This window comes from Trachurus japonicus, chromosome 8, assembly GCF_045865225.1.
Source record: "Trachurus japonicus isolate A0001 chromosome 8, Traja_1.0".
Taxonomy (NCBI): Eukaryota; Metazoa; Chordata; class Actinopteri; order Carangiformes; family Carangidae; genus Trachurus; species Trachurus japonicus.
The window spans coordinates 21,420,189-21,438,070 of record NC_140914.1 but is presented as its reverse complement, the minus strand read 5'-3'; the positions used below and the strand labels follow the sequence as shown (position 1 = coordinate 21,438,070).

Sequence of the window (17,882 nt, the reverse complement as noted above, 5' to 3'; positions counted from 1 at the left end):
TTTTCCTAATTACAAATTCCTTTGAAAATCCACAGTCGAGAGACCCACATAGCTTCATCTTATCCCAATGCATTTGGAGACTGCTGAGTAACAATATAAAAGATCCTCGAGGTTATCAAATGCTACTGACAACTAGCTAATATAAAATAACATTCAAGAGCCATTCTGAATGTGTTACTTTACCCAGTAAGTTGAATTATTCTTTTCCCCTACTCACGCGTCAGTTGAGTTTAACTTTTCACATCTATTCTAATATTAATTGTTTAGTTAAGTCTTTGTTAATTAAACACGTTTATTGCACTTTGTTTGCTATATATAAAACGCAAACTGAATTCATAGAAAACATTTAAACTTTTACCGCACCCACTCAGGAGTGACGTATCCTGTGACGTTTCCGACGCATAAAAAGGTCTTCACGCGAGATTTCCTGTCTTGGTCCACTCTGGAAGGGAAGAGTCGGGCGGACAGTGGAGACAGTCTTGACATCAACATGGGTCTTTTACGTCTTGGGATACTTTTCTGTCCCGGTGTGAAGTCTGCTGCAGACAACCCACCGTGAACAGGTAATGATTTAACTAACTAACTAATCTTCAGTGTGTGTGGAGGCCAGGAAGTGGAAGTAAACGTGAGCTGTGCTAGGAGGCTAGCTGTTAGCCGGCTAACACGTGCATGGAGAGCATGCTGTGCAGAAGCTGCATTGAGTTAAATTGAATTGAATAGGACGAAATGACATGGATATGTTGGAGAATATGAAAAAAATTAGTGGTTAATGAAGTGATGTGGCTAAATGTAAATTGTGTTGTACTGGTATATTTTTAAAGGATGGCCGACAGCAACGTGGCCTGTCTTAGCTCACAGGCTAATATCCTGATGTGTGATTCACAGATTTCAATGTCGGACTGAATTCATATGTTCTGATTTTACAGGAACCATGGGATGATTTTGGATTGAGGCTCATGTTCCTGTTGGTGAAGGCTGGCGGACAGTATGTCGTCGTAACGAAAGGTAAATTTGACTGAGTGTCGTGCTGGCTGCTGTTCCTTACTCCGCAGTGCATGTGATGAGTTTGTTATCCCTGTCTGAAAAAACAAGTGTGGAAACCAATGGTATCTGACATACTGCAGACTGACATGTAAAAGATGTATATGCAGTTGATGAATAAGTCTAATGAGACGTGTTTTTGCAGCTATACGGTCCTGATCCGGATCCTGGTCCTGATCTGCAGTGACCACATGGTGAAAGACGAATTGTAGCGAAAAGGTTGGTACCATAGGTTGGTACCCCTTTGGTTTCAGTGACCCTGGCTACCATTAATTCAGTGATGAAAACTGCTACATAGGAAGTGCCGTCTGATGCGATAACTGACGATGGAAAAGCTGTTCTGAGAAATGAATTCACATCTTTTGGTTTTAGTGCCCATCATCTGAGCACTTAATGATTTAGATATGTCATTTCTCCATACAGATGTAAAGGCAGGAGGGCATGGCCATGGGGAGTCACGTGGGTCCTGAGACCACACGAATCAGGTAAATCTTTAATGATTGATACTTGATTATTATCTAGCCAGTGATGAAACATGTTATCCCTGTCTGAACTACAGTGTGGAGTTATGGTAACCTGAGGCTGTTCTGGATTTATATAAAATAAGAGTGAGATTTTTAATTGCAATTACAGATGTAATGTTTGTTTTTTTTCTTCTATCTTTCAGGTGAAGTTGGTGGGGAGATGTTCTCAACACCAGCGTGTGACTTTTTCTCAAGTCTTGATGCCAAAGGAGAATATACAATGCAGATTTGTTTCTTTGCAAATTGGAAAGCATGTTTATTAAAACTAAAATGTACAAAATTAAATTACAATGGCACATTCAAGTATTCAGCATGATCAGAGTAACATTTATCCAAGTGAAAATGCCCAGTATGCTTTGGTCAGTCTGTGTTGAAAGTTGTTCTATAGGATTTCTTCTTTAAATTTTCTAGAAATATCTGCTCTTCTTGAAGGAATTCACGTTCCTGTGGGCAGAGAAAAGATTATGTTACCTGGGATGGAAACATTGAACTTAAATGTTATAAGACTTGTGTCATTGAAAAGCTGTCTGTAAAAAAATGATGTTTTTTGTTTTTGTTTTTTACAATAAAAGCCTTTGTAGTAACAACCTACATGTTCATTTGATGTGGCACAGAATTATGTTTGAACTGTTCTTCAGATGCATTCATTTCATCATGGCAACATTAGGACTTTTTGATTTAAAAACCATAGTTACACGATTTGTTTAAATGCATTTGAAATGAGCTCAAGCTGCAAAACAGAATTGGCTGATAATGCTCCTGTCAATCTTGAGTGCAAGCATACCCCAGGGGTGTCACTCATTTTAGTTTAGGGGGCACACAGAGCACAATTTGTTCTCAAGTGGGCCGGACCAGTAAATAATAGCATGATAACCTAGATAAATAAAAATAACTTTGAGGTTTTCCCTTTAGTACAGTATTAAGCTATTTACTTAATGAGCTATCCCTTTGCCAAACATTATGAACAACCTTAAAATAAAATGTCTTGATAAATGTGCAATTTCAACAATATTATGCCTCTTCTATGTTATTTTCATACTTGGCAAATTCATCCCGAGGGCCGCATGTTATACACCAAAGATTGACACAGTTACCACTATTTACCTTTTCCGCAGTGTACTTCCATAGAGTCAGACTGGCCTGAAGTGCCATGGACTGAGTAGTAGCAAGAGAAGTAGGTGGGGGAATGTGGAGGTTCGATGCCAGCTCAGGCCTCGGTAACACTGCAGTAGAGTCTGAAGATGCAAAAGGAAAAACAGATAAAAGCTTGCTACATAGCCCACATAAAATGGATTTGACCTTTAAAGTGGTGTAAGAACTGAGTGAAGGTACCTGGTAAAACGGGTGGTATCATTTGTGGTATAGAGGTGACGTGAGGGTCCAGCCTCAGCCTTTCTGTCTCCTTCTGCAGATGATTTAACTGCATTCGTTCCTGTGACAAAAGCAGCACTTAGCTACAACCACGCAGCTGGTGTACACTGTACAGTCTGTGCTGTTCATATTATCACATACCTGAAGGATTCGTTGTTCCTGTTGTCTCAGTCGCTCTGTTTGGATATGAATATTTCGGAGCCTGGCTTCGTGCTCAGCCTCCACGCGTTTGGCCTCCTGCAGAGCTCGTTCTCCTTCCTCATGCTTGTCTGCGGCGAGCTGTAACGAGTCAGTGTAGTCGAACGTCAAACATCAATTCATCAAACATTTTCTCCGCTGCTTGTAGAGCCAGGGCTTAAAGTAAAAAAAAATCCTGAGCCTGAACTTTTTTCCAAGGAGCGGGGGTGCGGTGGATCCGACGCATAGCCTACACATTATAGGCAATTTAGAAAACAACTTTTTGGCATTGTGCTTGGCGATGTACACAGGGTTCATACACATTTTAATTCACATTTAATTCAAATTTCCATGACTTTCCCATGACTTGGCAACAAGTTACCATGACATTACAAGACCTCTAAAACATCAATATATGCATGAAATGTATGAAAACTATGTGTAGAAAAAATAAATAAATAAAATAAAAAGTGGAAATGTCAAAAAATAGATCTAATGACAATGGGCTTTATCCTTTTTCCACTACTTCCTGAGCTCAAGCCACTTCATTATTACATACAGACAAACTGATAAATCCAGGTGTGTCTGACCTCACAACAATGGTCATTCCCCCCCAGAAAAAAAATTAAATGTGATTTTAACACATTGAAGCATTCTGGTGTACTCTGAGAAGAACATGAAGGGAAAATTTGATTAAAAAAAAAAAAAAAAAAAAAGCACATTGAGTATTGACTGAGGGTCCTATAGCTTTGTTGCCTTACAATTGTAATCTAGGGGTCTGGACCAGCCAAGGGCCCGTTTCCTCTGTTATGGGGCGTGGGGGGGGGTCTTTTTTTTTGCACGGAGAAAAAAAAAAAAAACGAAATCGAATGCGCGCCGTTACGTCCGCTCGTACCACCAGGTTCGTTTGTGCCGACGTCAACAGCGGCAAGAGACCCGACGCTACCTGGCGTATCACTGCCTCCAGCGAGTGACTGACTCACGTCACCAGGCTCATACAGTACGCGCAGGCAGGCCAGGGTTGTCTTGCATACGACACATTTGTCCTCCGTCTTCTCCAGCCATGAACTTCTCTGTGTGCAGCCAAATATTGTGTGTGTGTTTTTTTTTTTTTTTCTGAAATTTTCAAACGCCGGAGATCCGGCACGGGGCCGGAATACTTTAAGCCCTGTAGAGCTCTGAGTTTGACTTTACCTTGCTGAAGGCTTCCACCTCCTGGGCTCGTGATTTGAGTCTCAGTGCTGTGCTGCTCATTCTTTCCTTCTCTCTCTCTAGGTCTTCTCTTAGTTTCTCCAAAGTTTCTCTCTCCTGTGCCACGACTATCGCCTTCTGTTTTACCTCCCCAGTTCGAAGCTTTAGGTCAGCTTGTTCCTGCAAAAGAAAAGGAGCGATTTATACTTGTGTAATGACGTTTGAATAATTAGCCTTTTCGAATAATAAGAGCAGCAGGTAAAAAGATGAGTCACCTCTCTTCTCCCCACTGTGAAGCTCACCTGTGCCAGACTGATGATGGAGCCCTCTCTCTTCTCCAAGAGGCTGCTGACCTCTCGCTCGGCTCTCTCATGCCTCTGCTTCTCCTGGGCGTGGAAGTGGGCCCACTCAGCCGCCAGCTTCCTCCTCTCCTCTGCACAGTGCTGCATCACTGATTTCTGCTCATCCAGTAATGCGCTCTGGTGGAAACAGAGACAGGGAGGACAGAGGTCAGGCGGAGACACACAGAATCGGAATAAAGCTCTTGATCGGGTTATCTGTAAGGATGTGGATGTTCGTTGGCAGCAACCTTGGCTCTTTCCAGCTCCTCTCTCTCCATGTTGATCTGCATGCTGAGGGAACGGCGCTCCTCCTCCAGACCTCTTTGGGTGGACTCCGCCTTGGCCTGCTCTGCTGTCATCTTCCAGCGCTCCTGGGAAAAACAAGACAAAAACGGCAAACTCAGTCTTAGAGGCATCAGTTTTACTTTCAGGCGTTTCTCTAGTTGCAAAAAGTCTATAATTAAGGTCTGTCTTTTCCCTGACCTTCTCAAGCTGTCGCTGCTGCTCATTGCGTTGACTGTCCATCCTGGAAATGATTTCCTTGAGGTAAGCCCTCTCCTCCACCATGGCTTTCTGCTGCTGAGCCAGACGGTCCTGCATTACTGAAAAGTAGAATCAGAAGATGACCTTAACCCACTTGCAATTTGATACAACTAATGCCTTTAGAAAACTTGTGTCTTGACCCATTTGTACAGTAGTGTGTGCCTCTGTGTGTGCATGCCGTACTTCGAAGCTGCTCATCTCTGTGCCGTGCCCCCTGCTCCAGGCCATGGGCCGTGTGTTCATGTGTGCTCTCCACCCGAGACGAAAGCTCCCCCAGCCGAGAGGAGAACTGCTCCATCTGCTCGATCACCACCGTGAGAGACCTGGACAAAGACACCAGGATCATGAGGAGATGATGAGTATTCGAAAAAACTGCTGAAATCCTGACCAAGATAGCCTGGTTATTGTTTGTGCAATAAGAAATCACACTTCCAGGTAGAATAAACATTTTAATTAATCTAATCAAATTAACTTTTGACATGGCAGTATGAGCACTGAAAAAGGTAACTGATAAAAGACACATGCTTGATATAGTGTAACTGAAAATGTGACTGCCCTTTGATAATGACTCACCTGGTCTGAGATGTTGCGCTTGTTACTGCATCGATCTCCTCATCCTTTAACCTCTTCAGTCGGTGGACCTGGTCCTCATGGTCTTTCTTCATCTCTAAAATAGATTTCCTTGATGGCAAAATACGGTAAACTTATTATCACATGCTAAAATATACAGTATGTGCATTCTGTGGCTCTATGATTTATCTAGATCCTATTGAATAAAATTCAAAGCAGGTCTTTTGACAATGGCCCTAGTTCCAGATTTGAAGGGATTCTGTATTATAAAGACAATTCAGTGAATCTCTTCAGTCAGATCCCTGGTGCTTAGAGACATAGATCAATTGTTTTTGTTTTGTTTTTTTGAATGTTTATAACCTTAAGGGACAGTTCAACATTTTGGCAAATTGGCCCATTGCCATAATCCCTATAGTTTTAAGAGTAGGTTCATTACCTTTAATTGTCGGTGCAAGCTCTTTTTAGAAAAGCGCAGCAGAGCCGCGAGCTGCTCAGAGCTACGCTACGAAGGCTATTGTGATTTCTTGGTTTCCCTCATCAAATACACAACAACTCCAAAATGCTCTTGTGGACAAGTTGTGACCTGCACATTCATCACGCTATGAGATACTAACAAAACGTTACGAGACAGAGTTGTTTTTGAGGTAAATTCATGCAAAACTGCTGATGCACGTTCCCGTCGAGGGCAGTTTTTCAGCAGTCTCTGCATTTGCTCTGACCAGCTCGCGGCTCTGCTCCGCCGTTCAAAAAATAGCTTGCACCGACAATTAAAGGTAATGAACCTACTCCTAAGGCTACAGGGATTATGGCAATGGGCCAATTTGCCAAAATGTTGAACTATCCTTTTAATTGTGACCTTTGCTCAACAGATGTGCTGTTACAACAATGATGGGGCTAATGTCATTACTCTCAGTAAAAGTATCTTCAGTTTACCTCTGAAGATCTCTGAGCCTCTCCACCTCCCGGTCCCTGTCCTGCTGGGCCTGAGCCAGTTTGCGCTGGTACTGAGCCTGTAGCTCTGAGTGTTCCTTCTCGGCAGATCGTGTTACTGCGGTCAGGCGTTCCATTAGCTCCTCGTATTCCTGCCGTGATCGCGTCTCCCTCTGGGATGCTGATTCCTCGAGCAGCTTCACACGAGCCCTGGATGTCCACAGGAATACATAAGATTGTGTATTCAGCATTGGCACAGACATAAGCCACTCAAAGTGCAGGAAATTATGCATTATGTATGTTAAACACACACTGTATATTGTGTGTGTGTGTGTGTGTGACCTAGGAGTAAACTACTTGTGTGTGTTCTCCATCAGCTCCATATCCTGTTTATGCCGCTGCTGGACGCTTTCCAGCAGAAGTTGGCTCTGGTCTCGCTCCAGCTGAAGAGTCTTCACCTGGAGAATAAAATATGTACATTTCAAGCCGAAAAAGTACACAGAGGTGAAGCTGAGGCAGTGTGGAAGATTCCAAAATTCCTTCCTATATGCACAGTAGCAATACATTAGCAATGTTTGTCCAGTCCATTACCACATATGCATTCACGTACCAGTCCCTCCAGCTGGATGATACGAGCCTGTAAAGCTTGATAATCTCCAGGTTGATCTCTCGGCCTCTGTAGGACTGTCGTATCCCCGACAGCTCCTAGACCCAACAACTGAGATTGCATCATCTGCAAAGAGCAGATCAAGAACAAACAGGTGAAGCACATGCTATCATATTTTTTTTTTATAAATCTGTAAGTAGTTTAATAGGCTCTTACCTGCTGCTGTAGCAGCAACTGCTGCAGACTGTCTGCTGAAAATGACACCTGTGCAGAAAATATGGGTGGAATTAAAAAGACTTTGATAGATGATGCCCCCAGTCATGAAAATCTTTTTACAGAGAAGCATTGATACCTGTTGCTGGGCAGCATTTGATGTGTTTTGCATGCTGTTTTGCTGAACTATTAGAGAGAAAACAAACATTAGTAAAAATAAATAAATAAATAAATAAAAAATCATGCAGATTTGCTAAAATTGGCTAAACATGCTTCTATATCTAAAATGTTGTTTCCCTAGGTTTACCTACACCCCATTGTGCCAGGCAGTGTAGTAGACATAAGGTTAGGAAACAGCATCTGTTGGTTGGTTTCGTCCGTAGCCTTACTGGGCCCTCGGAGCACCCGGGAGCCCTGACTGGATTGAGGCTGAGGGTGGGGCTGGCTAACACTAGCAGCAGTGACTGGCAGGGGACGAGGAAGCTGAGAAGGGTAGTCTGGGGGATGACACGAACTCAGAGTTTGTCTATGGTCTACTTTAGTGGTTGGTGATGAGGATGGGAGCGTGGAGGAGAGGTAAGACTGGGTGGTGAATGTGTAGTCATTATGACTAGGGGGAGACTTTGGTGGAGTTGAGGGGTAAGTGGGAATGGTTTCTATGCATGATGAAGAAAATGAGTTCATCATTCACATGACATGATACAAGATAAGTATTAGACATGACTTCTGCCGCTGCACAGCATGCTCTATGACATCTTTAATTTACCAGACTGGCTAATTTTGTGAAAATGCTGACAAATTAACTCTGAAAAACTTGACTTGTTTTTGCAATTGTAATTCTTTTTTTTCTTTTTTTTACAAAGTGGAATGAAATGTAGTTATTTGGGTGAATTGTGAATACCTTGCTCTGTCCTTTCCTCTCTGACAGGGGTGGAATGAGCAGCAGGGCTGGGCTGTCCAACAATAGAGTTACTGCGCACGCACACACACACACACACAAAAAAAGTGAATGAGAACAAAAGGCAAAAAAAAATCACTTTCATGAATATACTGGATTAATACAACAAACATGTTACCTAGAGTCTTTGACAGATGTTGAGGTGCTCTCTCTGCCCCTGGGAGTCTGTGAAGTGCCTTGTTTACTGAAAACAAAAGCAGGTAGTGATCATCATTCAGCTCTGTGAAACTAAAGGCTTAGCTGTCTCTGTGTTGTATTGTGTGGCTTCCACAGTACCTAACAACTGACTCCAGGTCCACTTCTTCTCCAAGGCCTAAGGAATCCTCCTGCTTGGACTTCTTTGCCTCAGACTTCGAAGCCGACTGAGCCTTCCTCCTGCTCAGTGCCCCTGCTAACCAGTCATCCTCGTCCTCCTCTGATTCTTTTTTCTGGACCGTGGAAACCTCTGGCTTGGTTTGTTTGGCAATATTAACAGTTGGGGCTGGGGTCTCCGCTGCCGTTTTCGCAGCAGATGCAGCATGGCTCCCAGTCAGCGAGGGCTTTCTCTCCAATAAGGGAGAGGATGGAACCTGTGGAGACTCTGCTGAAGTCTTGGTCTCTTTGGCCTCGTCGTCTAGGAACACACTATCATCATTGGTCTTGAGGCCTAACCAGTCAGCTGATTTGCGGTGTCGAGCGGAGGTGGGGGTTGTGGGTTTAGGTTTCTTTTCCGGGGTAGAGGCACTGACATCCTCTGTGGAAAATCTGAAAAGATAAAGAAGATAATCCTATATATTTTGTACCTGTTCATCATGGCAGAGATGGGGGAAAATCTACAACACACCAACACTGGGCTACATACACACACACACCTGACAGACTGTCTGCGGGACTGTCGCCCTTCAGGGGTAGCCCCCAGAGTAGGCTGGTAGGACCCAAATGTGAGATCATCTTCTAAAAGTGGTTCTGGTAAATGTAAACGAAAATTAGCTTTAATTATTTCATTCTTTTAAAACAGTGGTATCTCACAGCTCATGGAGATCCATCACCTTTCACAATGGTGGTCTTCTCCTGCTGCTGCTGCTTCTCTTGAGGCAGAGGCTGGTCCTTCCTCTCACCCGTGGGTGGTCGCTCCAGAAGACGAGGTGAAGTCAAACTCTCCAATATCTCGTCCAGTCTCGTACGAGCCCTCTGAGGGGGCTCATTTCTGAGAGGAAACACACGCAGGAAATAGGGAGAGATATAAGCTTCAATGTCTGTCATGTAAACACAAGCAATATGAGGTTAAAGCAAAGGTGGTGCTTTGCGAAACAAAAACAAATCATATGAGAAAGAACAAAAGTTTGTTTCTAGCCACACCCCACTGCACCAAGGCAGTAATTATTTATTATTCGAGCGCTATAAATAAGGACAACAAACGCAATGAGACAGTGAAAGTGGAAAAAGAGATGTTACCTTTCCTTGTTGGACCAAAGCGGAGAATCTTTTTGCTTGGGATTGTTTTGATCACTGTCAAATCCGAGGGCATCCATCAGGTCATCCTTACCATCATCAAATGTGAGATCAACTGGTGACTTTGCTGTTTTAGCTGATGCACAAAGAACAGACAAACACACATTCAGCCTTTGATGATTACATGGAAAGATAGGAAGTTTGGAAATTATCAGGCTCACTTGTTTTGCTCTTTAAGACAGGAGATGCTGATGGAGACTGCACAGATTGCTCAGGTTTGGTCCGCTGCACGCTAGTTTTAGATTCGGGCTTTGTTTCATCTGGCAGCAAGTCACCAAGTAGGTCATCCAGGGGGTCATCAAGATCTGCAAAGAAAAGAGATTGCTTATTGGGTTTGTCATAATACTAAAAAACATCTGTTAAGAAAAGGATGGGAGTACATCAACAAGGGATCTCAGATGTTACAACCTTAGAAACTGCAATATTCAAGTGAATAAGTTGGGATATGGATACTTTTTTTTTTTTTTTTTAACATTCTCCGGTTCAAACTCCCATACACCCACTTATACTACTCAGCTACAGCTAAAGGGCCAAACACATACATTGTACCTTTACTGTACAGTGTCTGATCAAGACCTTCATCATCACCAGAGTCTGAATTAATGCAACAATTTGAGAAAAACAAAGCAAGCCTATCAGTAAACGGCACTTCAACAGCTTGGTCTGTCTTGGTCTCTCAAGAGGAGCACTCACCAGAGAAGGTGAACTTCTTGTAGTTTCGTGATGTGGACTTAGAGGGTGCAGCAGGTGCAGAGTTTGGCTTCCTCCCTCCTGTGCTGGGCTCATCTGAGTAAAGCGGGGGAGTTACAGCTTGCTCTGGTTGCTGCTATTAATGTACACTTCAAAGTCGGTAACAATGTGAGGGGCTAATAATGAGAGAATAATTTATGCAAGAACGCTGTGCTCTGAATTACCTGCTCCCTCTGGTTTTCCATTATTTTCTTTTTTTGGCCCTTCATTACCGAAGGCCTTTGTTTGCGCAGGAGCGGAACTGGGCTTTTTCTTTGATGCAAAAAGGTCAGCGTCCATATCATCCATGTCCTGTCCGAGGATAGGGAGTAAAACACTAGGCAGTGTAGGTGAACTTGTGACCATGAAAAGACAAATGTTTATGATAATTTACCTTCATGTCCTTCAGTATGTCATCGGGATCTGCAGCTGAGACATCCGAGTCCTTGAAAAGAAAGGAAAGTAAGAAAAATGACATTGTAAAGAGGGCAGCGTAATGTGCTTAAATGAAAGAGACTGTGTGTACTTCTTTCTATGTGTCCCATTTTTATTAATCTCTGTCTATATACTGTACCTCAGAGCCACCACCATCCTTCTTTACTTGCTCCGCTAGCATGCTGAAGATGTTATCAGTAGCAGATGAGCTGGAGAAGAAAAACGTAACACATAAAGAGGAACAGTAATAATTTATAACTGGTGTAATGATACTGACACTACCTCCAACTTACCGATTCAAGGGTCCAGCCCGAGATGCTCTCCCTCTTGCTGAATGTTCTGTTAACACATATTTTATCATATGAAATCTCCACAATGATAACACAATAATAAAAATATGCAATAGATTTAAACCTGCAGAACTGCGCTCACTTACTTGTATCATCGAATAAGCTGTCAAGCACACTGTCATCTATGAGTGAACCTTGGGAAAACCATGAGGGAGTACAGTTTAACATAATCATGAAACTGTGACCTGGTACACTTAAAGTTGCCTTATGCTTGTACTTGTTTTACTTAAGTGACATTGTGTATTAGTACTTTGTTGTATTGCTATGTCATTCTTGGTTGTAAATGTAATTATTTGCTTTTCTGCTGTTTCTTCACTCTGTCATATGGACCATCGAGAATAAACTGTGGGAATTAAAGCATAGAGTGTCTTTTTCCAGTTGCAAAGCCCTCTGAGACAAGACTGTGATTTATGGTGATACAAAAAACTTTGACTTGATGTAAAATTCATTCGTGCAGGTGTAAATAATCCAGCAAGCAAACATGTGGTGTACAACATTCAAGTAAATCTGGAGGGACTCACTCTTGGCTGATTTACCCTTCGCCTTTGTGGCCTGTAAATGACAACAAAACATATTAAGTTACATTACAACTGAAATGAATTAACCACCCAATTTCTGCATCAAAGGCAAAGAGCAACTGTATGCGCACAAATTAGTTGAAAACTTGTGCTAAACTTTTCCGATGTTATTTCCAACTGCGATTATTCATGGCAATATGAACAGTGGCTCCTGTTTGACTCACCATGCTGAATCTTTTCTGGTAACGATAAGTGTGTGACTAGCTAGCTAGCCAGCTAGCGCTAGCTAAATCTGATTACGCGTCTCCGGTCTCCATTGGTAACCACGCTGCTACGCCGGGTGAGCGGTCCTGGGGACACAAAACACTGCTGTTAGGAGTCAACATGGCTACAAATCTTCTACTTTCGCGCTTTTATAGTTAGTTTTGCGACAAACACGACAATTAGCATTTTAAATTCAGTTGACTAACTTAGGTTAGAAGAAAAGCTGAATTGAATCCCATCGCTACAACACATCACATCTATTTAAGGTTAACGTTACACGTCAGCCATTACATACCGGAGCTGCTTCAGTCCTCCAACGCAAAATTTACGACTAACATTAAATACAGCCAAATATAAAGTCAGTGGTGAATCACTCGTTTATAAGGGATTTACTGCAGCTCCCGCACAACCGTACCAACCGGCAAAACGCACACTTCCTGTTTACAGTTCGCGGTGCACTGTGGGTATAGTAGTTTTTTTTTTAAGCATAGTACTACCCTTCGGGGTCGGGGAGCCATATTTCTGAAACAGGCTAGGTATTTTATTTTGTTGTGGACTGTGTTAAATGATCGAAACGGTTGACTTGGACTTTCCTTGACATCTGTCCCTGGTTGATTACTTGACGTAAAATCTGCCAAACTGGTTTACCACCAGGTGGCATCAGAGCTTATAGCTCAAGCAAATCAGTTGCAACAAAACTGAGAAGCTGAATAATTTATCTCCTGTAGCCTATGTTTAATTTAGTGAGGTCTAAGCCTGATGTTGCACTTTTAATCAACCCAATGATAACTAGGTAAATTGCCCTGCTAGTAAGCACAGCGTTTGACATTAACAGTAGCTACTATTTCTTTGCGGTTTCAGATGTCTGTCCAACTCCACAATCACTAGACAGGCTTTTCAGGTATTCAGAGGTGGGTTTACATGGCAACATCACATTAGTTTCAAAGCAGAGATTTGTTCCACAATTGTAATGTCCAAGTGGACAATCTCCATTCAAAACATTTGGCCTCCAGAAATGTTCAATTTCATGGTGCATTGGTGTAGCAACAGGGAGCTGGTGAGGGGGGTCTTGGTCTCGATCCTCTGTTATGATGTGTGCCACATTAAAAACAACAGTAATATCTGAATCCACATAGTGTAATTCATCCCAGTAATGATGTGTTGTCATTCAGCAATTAGTGTTCATGTCTCATTTCAGTTAACTTGGAAACAGTTTTGTAGTGCCAGTGGATAATTTCTATGCAAAGGCAGAAAAGACTAATAACAACATCATTTCAATATTGTTGTGTAACTTACAGACAGCAGAACGTGACCTGTATGGACAGCAATCAGCAAACTTCATTGACAAAATTTGACTGTAAAATCTTTACTTTGAAGGAATAATTCATTCATCAACTGACAATAAATACAAGATGGAGGCAGGTGACATCATTGACCATTCAGTACATTAGTCCGTAGTGAAAATGAAGCTAACACAAATGTTATTATAAGAACAGCTTATGTCAATTAGTAGGCATATAGCCTACTATTTTAATCAATAATCTGGATTCATTGTGTAAATGAGGGACGATTTTGGATAACATTGAGAGGCACACAAATGCATTTCATTACATCAATTACTGATAATGAGGACAACATAAACCCACTCACAGAACCGCCGTAACTGCTATGTACAGTACAATGTGTCTTCAGTCCCTATTTCAGAGGAAATCAGGTCACTTATGAGATTTTAAGAGAAGCTACTTTTTAAGTTACATTCAGTCACAGCAGCTCATGATTTTCTAATACAAACATCTTACACCAATCATTACATCTGTCTACGAAAGATACAAAAATCAAAGAAATGTTTCATGTGGAGGCACAGAACATGTTTTTATCACTTTAACCCCTGATCATACATTATATTGACCTCTAAAGTCAAAGCAGATGACAGTTTAAGTAGCTAATGTATGAATTAATAAAGTTGTTGTTCATTTGTCAGGTCTCATCTTCCAAGCTGGGAGCTCACAGGAACTTTGTCGTTTCCTGTTTGAGTATGAGAGCATCTGCACGACAGGGAAATCCATAATCAAAACAGGCCTCTTTGTTTTTTTTTAGCCCACTTTTCATACTTTTTTTCTTGTCTTGGCGTGGGCTGTTAAGTGCAGATGAATCAAAACCAGATAAATGAGGAGGACGACAACACAAGATTAGAGGAAATCTCTCTTGTAGCATCTGGGGAAACAAGACTTAAAAGCAGAGGCCACTGGAAAAAGAAAACCCACACAAAATAAATATTTTTCAGTGAATACACATCCGCTCATTCATCTTTTGGTTTATCTTAGATGAAATAAAACAAAATGATGAAGCTCACCTGGTGCACTTGGGATGATAATGGCCCACTCGGGTCTTAGTTCACACCTACAAGGGAGGGAGAGCACAAGGGAGGTGAAAGCTGGCATGCAAAGTCTATATAGAGAAATAATTCTTTAAAAAATACATCACTCTTGACTCGGCTGAATGTGTGCCTTCATAAAAGTGATTCAGGTAATAAGTATAAGATAAGACCTCTGTGCCTGTGACCTAAATGAAAACTCCATACAGCTGTCGGGAACAATAGTCAGTTTATTACTCTATGGTGAGGTCTTTCACATGATGCATTAAACGGTGTGGTTGTAGGGCGGTAATGTATTTATAATAACCCTCCAAAGAGATGATGGATTGTTCTGCCTCTGAATCATTTAGTATTAGCAGTGTAGCAGAGGAAGACTTAAAAGCTAAATGTGGGGCAGGCATCTTAGCTCTTTATGCATCTGTGCCTCTGTAACATGCTCCACTGCTCCACTTTCTCCTCTTGTCTGGAGCCCCTTCTGTAAACCCCTCTAACACACACACACACACACATACACATACAAGACAACCATCTCTCTGGTTGTCTCCTGTAATGCTTATGCATTAGTTTACTTTGAAATTACATCTTTATTCAAGGTTGACACACTGCTATTTTCATGTCTGCATTTTGTTGAATCATTTTTTAAAAGCTGTTTAATTGAATTTAGCATTGACCCAAAAGTTTGGCACTGCCAGTGCTGAATACGTGCGAAGGCTCATGGTGAAGTTTAAAAGTGCTTACAGGAGCACTGATGATGTCAGCAGGGTCATCTCACTTCAGCCAAGTGGCACTTGTGACGATGGGATGATGTATTTTTGTAGTCCAACCTGATGTAAGCGTCACTCCCTTTGTCACCCCACCCCACCCCCAGTCAATGTTTTTTTTTTTTTGTCATGGAATTTGAATTTTAGGAAAAAAAATCAATGTGACAAGAGTTTGTGATACTAGCCTATCATATTCTCCACAAATTCCACTTTTATGTTAAAGAGGTAAAAAGCTAATGTTGCACTATGAACAAACTACACAACCGTTGGATGGGTTAACATTAACTGACTTCCCCAACACCACTGTTCCTATAAAAGCAATTTCTCACAGAAAGTTAGGAATAGTGTACAGAGCTGGAAAGGTGTATTGCTGAGTAGATCAGTTGTATGTCTCCATCAACCTCTGAGTTGTGTTATTAAGTAGCCTATTCTTTGTCTTTGTTGAAAGATTTCAGTTTATTAACCAAAGACCTAATTTCAATCCTCTCACAGAAAACTCATTTTAAGTAAAAAAAAATGAAATGGGGCGGTGCGTGGCGCAGTGGTTAAGGGCGCCGCCCCATGTAGAGGCTACAGTTCTCAACGCAGGCGTCCCCGGTTCGAATCCCGCGTCGGGCAGACCTTTCCTGCATGTCATTCCCCCTCTCTCTGCCTCCCCCTTTCCTGTCTATCTATACTGTGTGCTATCAAATAAAAAGGCAAATATGCCAAAAAATAAATAATAATAAAATAAAATAAATCATTGAATGAAAATGAGGGAACTGGAAGTGGAAAATGTTTTTGGTCTAATTTCTGTAGCAGTGATCCATTATTGTCTCAGTTATCTTGAGATGTGATGGCTACAAAGCAGCATCACTCAAAGACCTCCAATTCAAGTCAATACTGGCTCATAATTTTAAACTTCATTCAGTTTTTGTTGGTCAGCTGTCTTAAATATTCCCTACTGGCAGTAAAATTGTTAGTTTGAGACTTAAATGATTATCTATTATGCAAAACTATTAGAAATTCTCAGAGCTGTGTTACCCAGGGAGTTTGTCACAAACTACTGGAGTGGAGTAAGTTGTACTCATGTGGCAAGTGTCCCAATACGTTGAACCTGGCCGACACACACTGATTATCTTGGTCTCTGCTGCGTAAAGGCTAATAATAAATCAGTGGTGTATCCCTTTAAGGCCCCAGCGGCCATTAGTACATTTGCTTAGTCTGTTTTTATTGACATGATTTGTTTGTATTTCTTACCCTGTGATGCTCACTGTCATTTTTGGGTTTCTGCTGCTCCGTTGCTCTTCATGTATGGCACATCTTTCTCAACAGCCTCTTTCTGCCTGTGATGGGTCATACAGAGCCATAAAACACTGAATATCAAACTCCACATATACAGAACATACAGTAAATTTACTGAAAAACACACAACATTTGGAAACAATCCAGTATCTAGTGAAGAATCAAGAAGGTTTTTACAGTTTATTACTGTATAATTGTGGCTGTTGCCATGCTCCATGGTGCTGCAACCACGTGGCATTGTTTGCCATTGCTGTGTGAGTGGCAAAGCAGTGCCGGGGGGCTCTGAAGATTGCACTTTGAGTCAATTAGCAGCCATGGACTCAAGAGCCCTGATGCTTTCCCCTCCCTTCATCTCTCCATTAAAAAAAGGCTGGAATACACTGTTGTTATGTAGCAAGCCACTTAAATTTACACATTGTTGCTCAAGGCAAACCTTAGAATAATCACAGGGGTGATTTCAAATCAATGATGCAGATAAATCTCTCCCTGCCTCCCTCACTCTCCCACACATGAAACATGCTGTCTGTGTTATATGTGTTTGCTTGGTGTATTTTATGAAATGTAGGCTACTTTATGAAATACTTACTGCTTTTTTCACAAGCCTCAAGTTAAGTTCTTTTTTGTCAGGCACTGGAAAACCTGATCTGAATCCAAATCCAAACAAACATCTTCTCCTCCATTTCCATAACTGAACACAGACACGTTTTCCAGTAACCACTATCCCACAGTGGCTGGTAAACATCAAAAGACGGCACAAGATCAATACTCACGGTCTGATTTTGTTGGAGAACCTCTGCCGCAGGATGAGAGCGATGGTGGTGAGGACCATCAGAGTGGTGCACATGGTCCTACCCCAGGGATCTCCTGCCTTGACTGTTTTTTGTTTCAGAGCACTGAGACTTCTCCCATTGAAAGGCTTGAATGGTAAAAGGCAGAGATTGTGGTGTAACAATCGGACTATTCTCGTCTTTCCTCTTGGCTTTCTCGTGATTGGGGAGATTAGCTCAGCGGATTAGCTGGGATCAAGGAAAGAGAGGGGGGTGTATGTCTCTCTGGCAGGTCTAGGAGGTAAACAAAGCATGCTGTGTGTTTCTATTCTGAAAACCACCCCACCTCACCACCACAGCACGCCAAATCAACCTTGATAGTGTCTTTTTTGTTGAACAAGGGGAGCATTTTGTACAAGGGCCTATTGAAATTGGCTTTGAGT

The 17,882-nt window shown here is 41.9% G+C and overlaps 1 protein-coding gene, 2 long non-coding RNA genes and 2 other non-coding genes across 7 annotated transcripts; 3 read left to right on the top strand and 2 right to left on the bottom strand.

Moving 5' to 3' along the window:
* Nucleotides 1-424: 424 nt before the first annotated feature.
* On the top strand, nt 425-1,863 carry LOC146983188 (uncharacterized). The gene is made up of 5 exons (XR_015036310.1): nt 425-563; nt 927-1,005; nt 1,187-1,260; nt 1,465-1,526; nt 1,709-1,863. It is a non-coding gene; the product is annotated as an uncharacterized LOC146983188 (long non-coding RNA).
* Nucleotides 1,315-1,387, top strand: LOC146983190 (small nucleolar RNA SNORD49). Its single transcript, XR_015036488.1, has one exon. It is a non-coding gene; the product is annotated as a small nucleolar RNA SNORD49 (small nucleolar RNA).
* On the top strand, nt 1,559-1,628 carry LOC146983189 (small nucleolar RNA R38). The gene has a single exon (XR_015036487.1). It is a non-coding gene; the product is annotated as a small nucleolar RNA R38 (small nucleolar RNA).
* On the bottom strand, nt 1,805-12,873 carry fbf1 (Fas binding factor 1). 3 transcript variants are annotated; one of them, XM_085784639.1, is made up of 32 exons: nt 12,549-12,873; nt 12,214-12,339; nt 11,993-12,023; nt 11,558-11,605; nt 11,415-11,460; nt 11,261-11,330; nt 11,081-11,131; nt 10,872-10,998; nt 10,651-10,743; nt 10,119-10,262; nt 9,901-10,033; nt 9,495-9,652; nt 9,318-9,411; nt 8,743-9,210; nt 8,585-8,650; nt 8,410-8,480; nt 7,820-8,164; nt 7,648-7,694; nt 7,512-7,559; nt 7,299-7,421; nt 7,046-7,146; nt 6,692-6,898; nt 5,762-5,869; nt 5,372-5,511; nt 5,129-5,247; nt 4,894-5,016; nt 4,607-4,783; nt 4,308-4,484; nt 3,078-3,215; nt 2,898-2,997; nt 2,670-2,800; nt 1,805-2,009 (listed from the first exon to the last, which is right to left on the bottom strand). In XM_085784639.1, exons 2-32 carry the CDS (start codon nt 12,214-12,216, stop codon nt 1,926-1,928), a joined length of 3,771 nt encoding a protein of 1,256 aa, XP_085640765.1. In that variant the 5' UTR covers nt 12,217-12,339; nt 12,549-12,873; the 3' UTR covers nt 1,805-1,925. The 3 variants fall into 3 exon arrangements, with proteins under 3 accessions (XP_085640765.1, XP_085640766.1, XP_085640767.1); XM_085784640.1 differs by having other exon boundaries at nt 7,820-8,005; nt 12,549-12,698; XM_085784641.1 differs by lacking the exon at nt 7,820-8,164 and having other exon boundaries at nt 1,806-2,009; nt 12,549-12,698.
* An 882-nt stretch (nt 12,874-13,755) lies between these two features.
* On the bottom strand, nt 13,756-17,664 carry LOC146983186 (uncharacterized). The gene is made up of 4 exons (XR_015036355.1): nt 17,443-17,664; nt 16,628-16,713; nt 14,607-14,653; nt 13,756-14,498 (listed from the first exon to the last, which is right to left on the bottom strand). It is a non-coding gene; the product is annotated as an uncharacterized LOC146983186 (long non-coding RNA).
* Between the last annotated feature and the right edge of the window lie 218 nt (nt 17,665-17,882).

Excerpts from the sequence above, each read along its gene's own strand:
- fbf1 (XM_085784639.1), bottom strand. Across the intron at positions 8,481-8,584 it reads ACATCTGTCAAAGACTCTAG|TAACTCTATTGTTGGACAGC; the intron begins GTAACATGTTTG and ends GTGCGTGCGCAG. Across the intron at positions 8,165-8,409 it reads AGAGGAAAGGACAGAGCAAG|AAACCATTCCCACTTACCCC; the intron begins GTATTCACAATT and ends CATCATGCATAG.